The 15,359-nt window shown below is 42.8% G+C and overlaps 1 protein-coding gene across 1 annotated transcript in view; it reads right to left on the bottom strand.

Annotated features, from left to right (window-relative positions):
- The window catches only part of LOC116356342 (neural-cadherin-like), a 30,596-nt gene that overhangs the window by 14,455 nt on the left and 782 nt on the right, over window positions 1–15,359 (bottom strand). The window contains exons 2-4 of the mRNA XM_031801775.1: window positions 8,009–8,273; window positions 6,541–6,730; window positions 5,236–5,486 (exon numbers count right to left, since the gene is read on the bottom strand). Coding sequence (XP_031657635.1) covers window positions 5,236–5,486; window positions 6,541–6,730; window positions 8,009–8,273 — 706 coding nt within the window. The remainder of the gene's footprint in view (window positions 1–5,235; window positions 5,487–6,540; window positions 6,731–8,008; window positions 8,274–15,359) is intronic.

Genomic DNA, 15,359 nt, shown 5'->3' with positions numbered 1-15,359 from the left:
CAACCCTGTTACCCATGTATACAGACTAGAAATGGTCAGGCATAACACCTCAACCCTGTTACCCATGTATACAGACTAGAAATGGTCAGGCATAACACCTCAACCCTGTTACCCATGTATACAGACTAGAAATGGTCAGGCATAACACCTCAACCCTGTTACCCATGTATACAGACTAGAAATGGTCAGGCATAACAACCCTGTTACCCATGTATACAGACTAGAAATGGTCAGGCATAACAACCCTGTTACCCATGTATACAGACTAGAAATGGTCAGGCATAACAACCCTGTTACCCATGTATACAGACTAGAAATGGTCAGGCATAACACCTCAACCCTGTTACCCATGTATACAGACTAGAAATGGTCAGGCATAACAACCCTGTTACCCATGTATACAGACTAGAAATGGTCAGGCATAACAACCCTGTTACCCATGTATACAGACTAGAAATGGTCAGGCATAACAACCCTGTTACCCATGTATACAGACTAGAAATGGTCAGGCATAACAACCCTGTGACCCATGTATACAGACTAGAAATGGTCAGGCATAACAACCCTGTTACCCATGTATACAGACTAGAAATGGTCAGGCATAACACCTCAACCCTGTTACCCATGTATACAGACTAGAAATGGTCAGGCATAACACCTCAACCCTGTTACCCATGTATACAGACTAGAAATGGTCAGGCATAACACCTCAACCCTGTTACCCATGTATACAGACTAGAAATGGTCAGGCATAACAACCCTGTTACCCATGTATACAGACTAGAAATGGTCAGGCATAACAACCCTGTTACCCATGTATACAGACTAGAAATGGTCAGGCATAACAACCCTGTTACCCATGTATACAGACTAGAAATGGTCAGGCATAACACCTCAACCCGGTTACCCATGTATACAGACTAGAAATGGTCAGGCATAACACCTCAACCCTGTTACCCATGTATACAGACTAGAAATGGTCAGGCATAACAACCCTGTTACCCATGTATACAGACTAGAAATGGTCAGGCATAACACCTCAACCCTGTTACCCATGTATACAGACTAGAAATGGTCAGGCATAACACCTCAACCCTGTTACCCATGTATACAGACTAGAAATGGTCAGGCATAACACCTCAACCCTGTTACCCATGTATACAGACTAGAAATGGTCAGGCATAACAACCCTGTTACCCATGTATACAGACTAGAAATGGTCAGGCATAACACCTCAACCCTGTTACCCATGTATACAGACTAGAAATGGTCAGGCATAACACCTCAACCCTGTTACCCATGTATACAGACTAGAAATGGTCAGGCATAACACCTCAACCCTGTTACCCATGTATACAGACTAGAAATGGTCAGGCATAACAACCCTGTTACCCATGTATACAGACTAGAAATGGTCAGGCATAACAACCCTGTTACCCATGTATACAGACTAGAAATGGTCAGGCATAACAACCCTGTTACCCATGTATACAGACTAGAAATGGTCAGGCATAACACCTCAACCCGGTTACCCATGTATACAGACTAGAAATGGTCAGGCATAACACCTCAACCCTGTTACCCATGTATACAGACTAGAAATGGTCAGGCATAACAACCCTGTTACCCATGTATACAGACTAGAAATGGTCAGGCATAACACCTCAACCCTGTTACCCATGTATACAGACTAGAAATGGTCAGGCATAACACCTCAACCCTGTTACCCATGTATACAGACTAGAAATGGTCAGGCATAACACCTCAACCCTGTTACCCATGTATACAGACTAGAAATGGTCAGGCATAACAACCCTGTTACCCATGTATACAGACTAGAAATGGTCAGGCATAACAACCCTGTTACCCATGTATATAGACTAGAAATGGTCAGGCATAACAACCCTGTTACCCATGTATACAGACTAGAAATGGTCAGGCATAACAACCCTGTTACCCATGTATACAGACTAGAAATGGTCAGGCATAACAACCCTGTTACCCATGTATACAGACTAGAAATGGTCAGGCATAACTACCCTGTTACCCATGTATACAGACTAGAAATGGTCAGGCATAACAACCCTGTTACCCATGTATACAGACTAGAAATGGTCAGGCATAACAACCCTGTTACCCATGTATACAGACTAGAAATGGTCAGGCATAACACCTCAACCCTGTTACCCATGTATACAGACTAGAAATGGTCAGGCATAACACCTCAACCCTGTTACCCATGTATACAGACTAGAAATGGTCAGGCATAACACCTCAACCCTGTTACCCATGTATACAGACTAGAAATGGTCAGGCATAACAACCCTGTTACCCATGTATACAGACTAGAAATGGTCAGGCATAACAACCCTGTTACCCATGTATACAGACTAGAAATGGTCAGGCATAACAACCCTGTTACCCATGTATACAGACTAGAAATGGTCAGGCATAACAACCCTGTTACCCATGTATACAGACTAGAAATGGTCAGGCATAACAACCCTGTTACCCATGTATACAGACTAGAAATGGTCAGGCATAACACCTCAACCCTGTTACCCATGTATACAGACTAGAAATGGTCAGGCATAACAACCCTGTTACCCATGTATACAGACTAGAAATGGTCAGGCATAACAACCCTGTTACCCATGTATACAGACTAGAAATGGTCAGGCATAACAACCCTGTTACCCATGTATACAGACTAGAAATGGTCAGGCATAACAACCCTGTTACCCATGTATACAGACTAGAAATGGTCAGGCATAACAACCCTGTTACCCATGTATACAGACTAGAAATGGTCAGGCATAACAACCCTGTTACCCATGTATACAGACTAGAAATGGTCAGGCATAACAACCCTGTTACCCATGTATACAGACTAGAAATGGTCAGGCATAACAACCCTGTTACCCATGTATACAGACTAGAAAGGGTCAGGCATAACAACCCTGTTACCCATGTATACAGACTAGAAATGGTCAGGCATAACAACCCTGTTACCCATGTATACAGACTAGAAATGGTCAGGCATAACAACCCTGTTACCCATGTATACAGACTAGAAATGGTCAGGCATAACAACCCTGTTACCCATGTATACAGACTAGAAATGGTCAGGCATAACAACCCTGTTACCCATGTATACAGACTAGAAATGGTCAGGCATAACAACCCTGTTACCCATGTATACAGACTAGAAATGGTCAGGCATAACAACCCTGTTACCCATGTATACAGACTAGAAATGGTCAGGCATAACAACCCTGTTACCCATGTATACAGACTAGAAATGGTCAGGCATAACAACCCTGTTATCCATGTATACAGACTAGAAATGGTCAGGCATAACAACCCTGTTACCCATGTATACAGACTAGAAATGGTCAGGCATAACAACCCTGTTACCACTGTATACAGACTAGAAATGGTCAGGCATAACACCTCAACCCTGTTACCCATGTATACAGACTAGAAATGGTCAGGCATAACAACCCTGTTACCCATGTATACAGACTAGAAATGGTCAGGCATAACAACCCTGTTACCCATGTATACAGACTAGAAATGGTCAGGCATAACAACCCTGTTACCCATGTATACAGACTAGAAATGGTCAGGCATAACAACCCTGTTACCCATGTATACAGACTAGAAATGGTCAGGCATAACAACCCTGTTACCCATGTATACAGACTAGAAATGGTCAGGCATAACAACCCTGTTACCCATGTATACAGACTAGAAATGGTCAGGCATAACAACCCTGTTACCCATGTATACAGACTAGAAATGGTCAGGCATAACAACCCTGTTACCCATGTATACAGACTAGAAATGGTCAGGCATAACAACCCTGTTACCCATGTATACAGACTAGAAATGGTCAGGCATAACACCTCAACCCTGTTACCCATGTATACAGACTAGAAATGGTCAGGCATAACACCTCAACCCTGTTACCCATGTATACAGACTAGAAATGGTCAGGCATAACAACCCTGTTACCCATGTATACAGCCTAGAAATGGTCAGGCATAACAACCCTGTTACCCATGTATATAGACTAGAAATGGTCAGGCATAACAACCCTGTTACCCATGTATACAGACTAGAAATGGTCAGGCATAACAACCCTGTGACCCATGTATACAGACTAGAAATGGTCAGGCATAACAACCCTGTTACCCATGTATACAGACTAGAAATGGTCAGGCATAACAACCCTGTTACCCATGTATACAGACTAGAAATGGTTTAATAACAATGTCTTTTTTGTGACGTTGCACACAAGTTTCCATTCCGCCTGTCACAAGGGGATTTATGGTTGATTTACAAAGAAATCGTCAACACGGTTTCTTTATTTGGTGCTCTTGAGATTGGGAAAACTTGTTTATGAAGAAAGAACTGCTCTTTGTAGCAGAATGTTGAAATTGGGTGAAATCAGAGTTTTTGTTTGACCAAGTTACCCTTCTCAAAAGGCACTGAATTGGTGGAATGAGCCAGACATGGACACATTTAGGTTAAAGGAAGAATGGAGAAGAAAGTCATTGACAAAGAAATACGGAGGGAGAGATAAAAACAGACATAACAGAACTGGAATGACAAACAGATGAGATAAAACAAGTCGGACAGATAAAAAGATAAGACAAAGGAGGATGACAAATAAAAGTCTGTACTTACATCACAAACATCAGGACAAAATAGATGTGAGGAGGGGATGACTGAAGGGCCCCCCAAACCTTTTGACCTGTGACCCAGTGAAAGCTTTCAGAGTTTTTTCTTGTGGCTCACAGTCGACAAAAATCAATGTTTCTAGCCAGATCCTTTGCAGCCACACTGACTGAGCCCACTCACAGACCCTGAGGCCCAAACTAACAAAACACTTGGGGCTCAATACCATCGAACCCACATTCCAGTGCAGTATCTCGTTTTCCCAAGGCGAAAATCAATCACAGATGATTCGGGTACTGCAAGAATCTATTACCAGGTAGACATGTCTCACAGGTTGAAGCATTCAGTTCTCAGATCTAGAAATCTGTGTACCCAGTTTATAAATATAGACACTGCATAAACGTTAATATGGTGTATTCCATTGAATTCCAACCTTGGGAACAACCAAAACCAGATTAAATCAGATTGAACTAGATGAAACCAGACGAGAGAGTGAGGATGAAAGATGGTATGGTCACCACAGGTAGTAGATGACATAGTCCATATAGCTACCTAGGAAGGCCAGGACACAGATACTGATGGCAAACGCAGAGCTGAGGCTCAGCGTGTTGCTGTCGTCGTTGTGGTACAGTGCCAGAGAGACCTCACAGTGGAGCCCGCGATAGCCCTCCGAGCAGTGACACGAGTACTTGGAGGGAGAGTGGGCCACACAGGTGCCATGGCGACAGGGCCTGCTGGCGCACAGCGTGTAGACGCAGACCTTGTCCGAGGCATTCTTCTTCATCATGTGACCAGGGGGGCACCTGTGGAAATGCAAATGATGAAGAGGTTGTGGTGACTGATTAGGCTATCATTGGATTGAATTTATTTTTATTTTTATAAGGGAATAGCCAACCTGGCACTGTGAAAATCTATAGGTACACCCTTAGAAAAAAAAAGGTGCTATGTAGAACCTAAAAGGATTCTTCAGCTGTCCCCATAGGATAAACATTTGAAGAACACTTTTTGGTTCCAGTTAGAAGCATTTTGGGTTCTATGTAGAATCCTTTCCAAAAGGCTAAATGACCCTTTTGTCTAAGAGTGTATTGTTTCTGATAGCTATATCTGATACAATGTTGTCGTTTCAGAAATACAGTTGAAGTCGGAAGATTCCATACACTTAGGTCATTAAGCAAAGCACTCTCAGTAACAGTAGCCTTGTTGTTCCATGTCCTCATTTCTGTCAGTATATTTCCGCCGCTCCTGAAGATAGTCTCTCCAAGCTTAGTACCCTGTGTGGACATCCCATAGTGATGAAAGGCTTTTGGAGTAGTTTTACACGCTCTGATCCCAGACAGTACGACAGGAAACACTGGAGTCCTGGGGTGTTTAAAGACACTGCTGCCGAAACACTCCCTGTCACTATGATTAGAACAGGGCTTTATTCAGCTCAGGTTGACACATGGCTAGGAGTCTCAAAAGAGCTAGAGAGACAGAGAGAAAGAGAAGAGAGAAAGACAAAAGAAGGTTGTCCCTTTCTGACCTGGCCAAGGTTGTAACGTTCAGGACAGGTCAAAACAGGCCATGCTATAGACTACTAAGCCTTGTCCAGTTGTTAAGCTGCTACATACCTAGTCCAGGTACAACTGACGTTTCTTTGTCTGGGGGGATGTTTTCTGCTTGAAGAGAAGTTAGTGTCTCTTTGTTATACTGGGACAGTGAATGGCCAGTGTGGCATACTTCAAGGAGTTGTGGTCTATAACCAATGACCAGGCCCCAGAGTTCTTCCTGAGCATGTGACCTCACCTGGAAAATTGCTGGCCCTCAGTTATAGCCCAGAGTTTTTCCTTACATGATTACCTGCTGCCATTTATGTACCTGCACTCGTGTTTCCTCCAGAGGTCCATGCAGATGAAGGGGGGAGAGCACTGGTGTTTCCTGCAGGCATCGGAGGGGCAGCCTGGGGAGACCCCTTGAGAAGTGACTACCTGGAGCCCCTCAGACCCCACAGAGGGCTGCTTGGCAATGGGCATGGGCCGCCCATTCAGCCTTAGGTCTCGCAGACATCCTGGAGGAAAAACACAGAGAGGGAAAGAGAGATAAGACAGCAATATAAGTGACATTCATACACACCAGGCCTAAGGCAAAAAGCATTTAAGTAAGTTTCATGAAGGGACAGAGACACATGAACACACAGGAATAGAAGAACACCCCCCCCTCCACACACACACACACACACACACACACACACACACACACACACACACACACACACACACACACAGCCCAGGGCTTAGCTGTCAGTGCGAGCCCTCTGTTTTGAAGGATATTTACTCCGTTAGTTTGGCTGGCCAGCCTCTGGGAGGGAGAGGCGAAACACATTTATACAGAGGGGGTGGGGGTTTCTCCTTACATGGAGCAGGGACAAAAATGTGCAGTATTATAGCTAATCTCATGCTGTTTTAGAGGTCAGGGATTCTTGAACGATGGGACAATCTCAACTTTTCAAATATTTAACTTAATTTTAATAAAATGTGTAATATATACAGTACCTGTCAAAAGTTTAGACCCTACTCATTCCAAGGTTTTTCTTTTTACTATTATCTACATTGTAGAATAACAGTGAAGACATCAGAACTATGAAGTAACACATATAGAATCATGTAGTAACCCAAAAAAGTGTTGAACAAATCTAAATATATTTAACATTTCAGATTCTTCAAAGTAGCCACCCTTTGCCTGATCACAGCTTGCACACTCTTGGCAAATCTCGGACACATCTTTTAGGAATCACAGTTTTGACAGAAATATTCTTTAAAGCAACAGAGGGCCATTGCAAGAAATTACATAAGATTTATTTTTCAGTTAATATAAAAAAAATGGAAGAGTTTGAAAATGTGATCCTTTGCTCTATGCGTGGAAAGGGACGATATAAAAATATATAATAAATGTATGATATTCCACTAAATGTACATGTTAAGCTCAAATAATGCTACACAATACAACTATACAAATAAAGTTTCCCTTCTGGACAAGGATTGGCCTGACTTTCAAGAATCTGAGCTAATTTCCTTTTATTCTACACATTTTGTCCATGAGGCTGAGAGAGAATTTAGCAGTTTTAAAGCTAATTTGTGTAATTTTTGAACATTTATTATGACATGAAATAAAATGAGGGCCCCTGAGCCCCCAAAGTTTGTCAGCCCCCACCTTGTGGGGGTTGGATGGGTGTGTGTTGCGCTATTGGAAGTTAGGTGGATAGTACAGTATTAGAGGACTGTACCAGGGGGCAGTACCAGGGGACAGTACTAATGGTCAGTACCAGATGTCAGTACCAGTACCATACCTAGGAAGCTGCGGTTGTGTCCTGAGGGGAAGGAGTTTCCCAGCATCACCACTGATTGGTCGATGACTATCTCCTGACTCCGCCCAGGAGCGGCCGTAACCTCCCGCCTTCCACCGCCACCGTCCAATTGAAGGGTGAACTCTTTGCCATGACGATCAAGCTCCACCTCATGCCATTCTCCATCGTCAAGGCGATGGAAGGGCAGCGTGAGGTTGTAGGGTCTGTCACCCAGGTTGTAAAAGACAGCCAGTAGCCCCTGAAACATCTGAAATATGCAGAATATATCAATCAAATTAAATAATCCAAAATGGCTATAAAAATCACAGAGTTCGCCTTTAAAACTTGCAGTTCAAAAATGGCAATGTACAATTAAGAAGGCAATTTTCTATTTTCAATTCATTAAACCCATTGTATTTGATCATGCTTTACAAAAGTGCCACGGACATCAATTAATTTAGTCCAGAGGGAGAATATCACAGACAACAATTATCCACAGCAGCTAAGGCTGAGCAAACACACTGCGCTGGAAATAGGGCTGAGGGGGGCTGCTGGCTGCTACAACTGCAGTTTGTACATGTCCATCCCCTAATTGGAAACTGTGGAGCAGAGATAATTCAATACTGTGTTTTAATATATGCAGCAATATAGCACAGCTTGTTTTAACTATTGCTCCCTCAGCATTGTCATCAGATCATAATGCCAACATTCTATTCCCCCCCGGACCCCTATGGACCCCCCCGGGCAGCCTAAGCAAACAAAAGACAATGAAGTAAATCGATCCAACTTTGAACAGAATCCGACCATGCAAACATTTCACTGCAAAGGAAAAACTGACAATATTTTATTGAGTAAACCTTTCTATTTGACTTATAAAACACCGGCTAGGAAAATAAATAAAAAGCCTCTTAATAAGCGATGAGGGTTATAAGCATTGATTTACACCTTTACACTAACACTCAACAAAATAAAGCAACCCTGTGGGTTTTAAAAACACGTTGAAGGATGCCATTATGTAAAGATAAAGACACATCATCAGGGAGTAGAAAATGTTTCAGAGACCTAAAACTCGACAGTCCCCGGTAACCTTGTTAATGTCTAGTTATTCATTCAGCATGAGCATCATCCTCCATTACCACCCCTTCTTACCCATCAGAGCAAGCAGGCTGAGGTTCTGAGAGACAGCCATGTAAATTGGTCTTGTTGTCAGGATCCACACTCAAGTGTCTATCAGAGAGCTCTGATGCTTTCCTAAACAAATGCTTCAGACAGAGTATGCTGCTTTTGCCAGAAAACTGGCGTTTTTAAACAGTTCGCTGACTCAACGCCGACTCAAAGATAAATACATTTTTGTCAAAATGTTATTATTGATATAGCCTTCTTCTGTTCAATGATCTCTACCTATATAGTACTCTAAATACCCAAATTCATGTTGTTAAGTTCAAAAGAATACAAGACAAAAATTGCTGACTCCATTCAAACCAATTAGGGTTCGGAACTTTAAAGCCAATTATCTCAGAATCATTATTTTGCAGACAGAACCTTATAGTCCCAAGGTTTTGATATATGGGGCTGGTAGGCAGAGAAGGGTAGAGGGGGGTTGCTGCTACACTGACTCAGATATTCCAAGAGGAGCAATAGCAGTGCTACAGCAGTGAGACTGCATGTTGGTGCTCTCTCTGACACCAACAAGCTGTTGAAGAGATATGTTTGTCATGAGGAAGCAATAGTAGGATAGAGCAGTGGAAACAGCTGACCTGTTTGGGTAGGTGTTCTTGCGTGACAGACGCTAGCCGAGCAGTCTCCTGCCAGGTGTTGTGGACACACTGTCACTCAGAGGCCAAAAGCTCCTACAACCATTGAACCCCAACATCCTATCTCCACAGAAATGGCATTCACACTCAGAAAATGTGTTCTATTTTCCTGGCAAAGCCAGACAGAGAAGAGCCTTATGAAGTAGCAGAAACTAATTGAAAATGCCACTTCATGTTTTCAAGTTCAAACAGTACACAATTCGAGCAATCCACTGAAAATTCGAGCAATCCACTGAAAAAGCTCTCAATAATAGCTTGAAGGAGAAAATACCAAATTGGCTCTTTCCACTGAAAGCTCTTACGTCCAACTAATAACAGCTACCCACTTTCCTATACCCTAATACTGAAGGAGAGATGTGCTTATCACGAGACAGTAGACACTAGACACTGAAATAACCCTGAAAACTGTTCTGTAATGTTCCATAGGCACACCTCAAAACAACCCTAAGGCAATATAAGTATACTCTGAACATACATATAGTACCCACGCTGTCTTCCAAGCCTGCTATTACTCACTCCACTGTTAAGAAGTCAAGCCTACGGTTGAAAGCCTACAGTTAAATTGGATGGAGTCTATCACAGTGCCATCCGTTTTGTCATATACTACCCACCACTGCGAACTGTATGCTCTCGTTGGCTGGCCCTCGCTTCATACCCGACGCCAAACCCACTGCCTCCAGGTCATCTATAAGTCTCTGCTAGGTAAACCTTATCTTAGCTCACTGGTCACCATTGCAGCACCCGTAGCACGCATTCCAGCAGGTATATCTCACTGGTCACCCCCAAAGCCAATTCCTCCTTTGGCTGCATTTCCTTCAAGTTCTCTGCTGTCAATGACTGGAACAAATTACAAAAATCACTGAAGCTGGAGACTCATATCTCCCTTAAAGCATCAGCAGTCAGAGCAGCTTACAGATCATTGCACCTGTACGTAGCTCATCTGTAAATAGCCCACCCAACTACCTCGTCCCCATGTTCTTATTTTTTTCACCCCAGTATCTCTACTTGCACATTCATCTTCTGCACATCTATCACTCCAGTGTTTAATTGCTCAATTGTACTTACTTCGCCACTACGGCCTATTTATTGCCTTACCTCACTAATCTCACCTAATTTGCACACACTGTATATTGTAACGGCTTTCTTGATGTGAAGGAGAGTCGGACCAAAATGCAGCGTTGTGATGATTCATGTTATTTTAATAAAGGAAAAACTATACATGAATAAACTACCAAAATAATGAACATGTGAAAACCGAAACAGTCCTATCTGGTGCAAACACAGAGACAGGAACAAGGACACTAAGGACAATCACCCACGAAACACTCAAAGAATATGGCTGCCTAAATATGGTTCCCAATCAGAGACAACGATAAACACCTGCCTCTGATTGAGAACCACTTCAGACAGCCATAGATTTAACTAGAACACCCCACTAAGCTACAATCCCAATACCAACACACCACATACAAAAACCGCATGCCACACCCTGGCCTGACTAAATAAATGAAGATAAACACAAAATACTTCGACCAGGGCGTGACATATATAGACTTTTCTATTGTGTTATTGACTGTATGTTTGTTTATTCCATGTGTAACTCTGCGTTGTTGTTTGTGTCGCACTGCTTTGCTTTATCTTGGCCACGTCGCAGTTGTAAATGAGAACTTGTTCTCAACTGGCCTACCTGGTTAAATAAAGGTGAAATAATAAATAATTTAAAAAACCATACACATTGCAAATTGAGAAATCATGTGACTTAACTGAATAAAAATAAACTACACTATGAAACAAAGATAAATGACATAAAGAATGATAGAAAAATGCTTTGGAGCACCTTAAATGAAATGTTGGGCAAAAAGGCAAACTCAGCTCCATCATTCATTGAATCAGATGGCTCATTCATCACTAAACTACTTTAATTATTTTCTCATTGACAAGATTAGCTAACATAGGCATGACATGCCAGCAACAAACGCTGACACTACACATCCAAGTATAACTGATCAAATTATGAAAGAACTGTAATTTTTCAATTCTTTAAAGAAGTGAAAAAAATATTGTTGTCTGTCAACAATGACAAGCCACCAGGGTCTGACAATTTGGATGGAAAATTACTGAGGGTAATAGCCGATGATATTGACACTCCTATTTGCCATATCTTTAATCTAAGCCTCCTAGAAAGTGTATGCCCTCAGGCCTGGATAGAAACTAAATAAATTCTGCTACCCAAGAATAGTAAAGCCCCCATTACTGGCTCAAATAGCCGACCAATAAGGCTGTTACCAACCCTTAGGAAACTAATTGAAAACATTTTTTTTTGTTTGACCAGATACAGTGGCTTGCGAAAGTATTCACCCCCCTTGGCATTTTTCCTATTCTGTTGTCTTAAAACCTAGAGGGGGGGGGGGGGGGGGGGGTTGTATCATTTGATTTACACACCATGCCTACCACTTTGAAGATGCAAAATATTTTTTAATGGTTAAACAAACAAGAAATAAAACAAAAAAAACAAAGAAAACTTGAGCGTGCATAACTTTCCAGCCCCCCAAAGTCAATACTATGTAGAGCCACCTTTTGCAGCAATTACAGCTGCACGTCTCTTGGGGTATGTCTCTATAAGCTTGGCACATCTAGCCACTGGGACTTTTGCCCATTCTTCAAGGCAAAACTGCTCCAGCTCCTTCAAGTTGGATGGGTTCTGCTGGGGTACAGCAATCTTTAATTCACACCACAGATTCTCAATTGGATTGAGGTCTGGGCTTTGACTAGGGCATTCCAAGACATTTAAATGTTTCCCCTTAAACCACTCAAGTGTTGCTTTAGCAATATGCTTAGGGTCATTGTCCTGCTGGAAGGTGAACCTCCATCCCAGTTTCAAATCTCTGGAAGACTGAAACAGGTTTCCCTCAAGAATTTCCCTGTAATTTAGCGCCATCCAACATTTCTTCAATTCTGACCAGTTTCCCAGTCCCTGCTGATGAAAAACATCCCCACAGCATGATGTTGCCACCACCATAATTTACTGTGGGGATGGTGTTGGGTTTGCACCATACATAGCGTTTTTCTTGACGGCCAAAAACCTCAATTTTAGTCTCATCTGACCAGAGTACCGTCTTCCATATGTTTAGGGAGTCTCCCACATGCCTTTTGGCGAACACCAAATATGTTTGCTTATTTCTTTCTTTAAGCAATGTTTTTTTCTGGCCACACTTCTGTAAAGCCCAGCTCTGTGGAGTGTACGGCTTACAGAGCTGGGGTGTACAGAAAAGTGGTCCCATGGACAGATACTCCAATCTCCGCTGTGGACATTTGCAGCTCCTTCAAGGTTATCTTTGCTCTCTTTGTTGCTTCTCTGATTAATGCCCTCCTTGCCTGGTCCGTGAGTTTTGGTGGGCGGCCCTCTCTTGGCAGGTTTGTTGTGGTGCCATATTCTTTCCATTTTGTAATAATGGATTTAATGGTGCTCTGTGGGATGTTCAAAGTTTTGGATATTTTTTTATAACCCAACCCTGATCTGTACTTCTCAACAACTTCGTCCCTGACCTGTTTGGAGAGCTCCTTGGTCTTCATGGTGCCACTTGCTTGGTGGTGTTGCAGACTCTGGGGCCTTTCAGAACAGGTGTATATATACTGAGATCATGTGAAAGATCATGTGACACTTAAATGATGTCCACCTGTGTGCAATCTAACTAATGCTTGTTGAAGAACATTCAACAAGCACAGCACTTACACAAATTATTGATGACTGGCTGAGAAAAATTGATGACATTATCGATCATAGTCTGCTCTTGGAAAAACGTATGTGTTATAGCTTTACACCCCCTGCTATATTGTGGATAAAGAGTTGCCTGTCTAACAGATCACAGAGGGTGTTCTTTAATGGAAGCCTCTCAAACATAATCCAGGTAGAATTAGGAATTCCCCAGGGCAGCTGTCTAGGCCCCTTTTTAAAATCTTTACTAAATGACATGCCACTGGCCTTGAGTAAAGCCTTTTATATATGTATATATTAAAATTTTATTTTCAATCTCTTTTCCATTTCAATTAAATTATACCTTCCGGTAACCTGCCTCACCCAGTGAGATACGGAACCCCTATTATTGATTTTTTTTAGACCTTTATAGCAAGAACCACCTAGCCATCAGATGCTAACCAGCTAATTAGCCTTTACCTTCACAGATACCAGCCCTTTTTTTTGCCTGGATAATACTCGCCAGCCCACCAGTATCGGACTGTCTCTCTACTACAACGTAGCCCACCTCCCGGCCTACTCAGTTGTTCACCCGGACTCCACCCAAACACGGGTAGAACCCACTACTCCACCAGATTCTTGCCGTAAGCTCTGGACCTTGGCACCGGATCACCGCTGCTTCCGAGTGGCTTTAGTGGCTAACGCCCCTGCCCCACAGCTAGCACCAGTTTAGCCGTGAGCCAGGCTTACTACAACACCGCCAACTACAACACCTCTTTCGCTATCTGGCTTGGAACCTTTGTCGACACGGCGCCCGCCACACCACCACGACTGGTCTGCCGACGAATACTCCATCTGCTGTGCCTTCAACCGGCCTCCTGTCGGACGTCGGAGCAGACGCTTCTACTAGCCCCGGACTACTAACTTTAAACTCGGTGTTGCCCGCGTGCTAGCGAGTACTTCCGCGGCTTCCCTGTTCCATCTATTGCTGCCCCCTATGATCACTTAGCTGATGCCTGCTGGACTGTCCATTAATCACGGTACTCCATTCTGTTTATTTTTTGTTTATCTGTCAAGATAAAGGTAGAAAAGATAGCAAAGGCTATCTTTTTCAAGCAGAAATTTTCATCCTGTAGCTCTAACTCCAAAAAGTTTTGGGACACTGTAAAGTCCATGGAGAATGTTACGCACGCCTCTATGAAGAGGGAATGTAACACCCTGCTACAACTCAACTCTCCGTGAAGTGAAAGAGGTATGGACTGTAGGTGCGAGTAAGGATGACAAAAGGCAGAGAATTTACCGTTTACTAGGAATTTATTCTGTCACACGGTAATATGGGGAAACGGGGCTGGATGGAACCAAAGCAAAGAAAGTAAATCTCAAAGCCCCCTCTACTACCTTACCTGCCTACCCACTACTTACCTAATTTAGCACCACCTGGTGGCCTAACCAAAATACAGTGGGTGGTCCGCCCAGGTCTTACCTAGTGTGCCTAGACAGTGAATATCCAAGGGTATATGTATGCCTGCGGGCCTCTTGCCTAAGCACAGCTTCCCCTTCCCCCTGGGAACAAATGAAACACAATACAAACTTCACAACAAAAACTGAGAAAAAACTAACTCAGGACATTAAAGAAGCTCTGACAAAGCAGGAAACACAGCACATACCAAAGCTGCTCCCAACAACAACTAACATAGTACATAATAACTCTGTTAACAACAACCAACTTGATATAACCCTCAGCCATAAACCTCCTCTCTCAGCAATCATCTTTCAGCAATGACCTCCCAGCAATGATCTTTTTCCTGGACAGATCACTGGCTTTTATATAGCTTCAGAAGGAGTC

The sequence above is a fragment of the Oncorhynchus kisutch genome, linkage group LG22, assembly GCF_002021735.2.
Source record: "Oncorhynchus kisutch isolate 150728-3 linkage group LG22, Okis_V2, whole genome shotgun sequence".
In the NCBI taxonomy this organism is placed as follows: Eukaryota; Metazoa; Chordata; class Actinopteri; order Salmoniformes; family Salmonidae; genus Oncorhynchus; species Oncorhynchus kisutch.
This window is presented reverse-complemented; position numbering and strand designations above follow the sequence as displayed.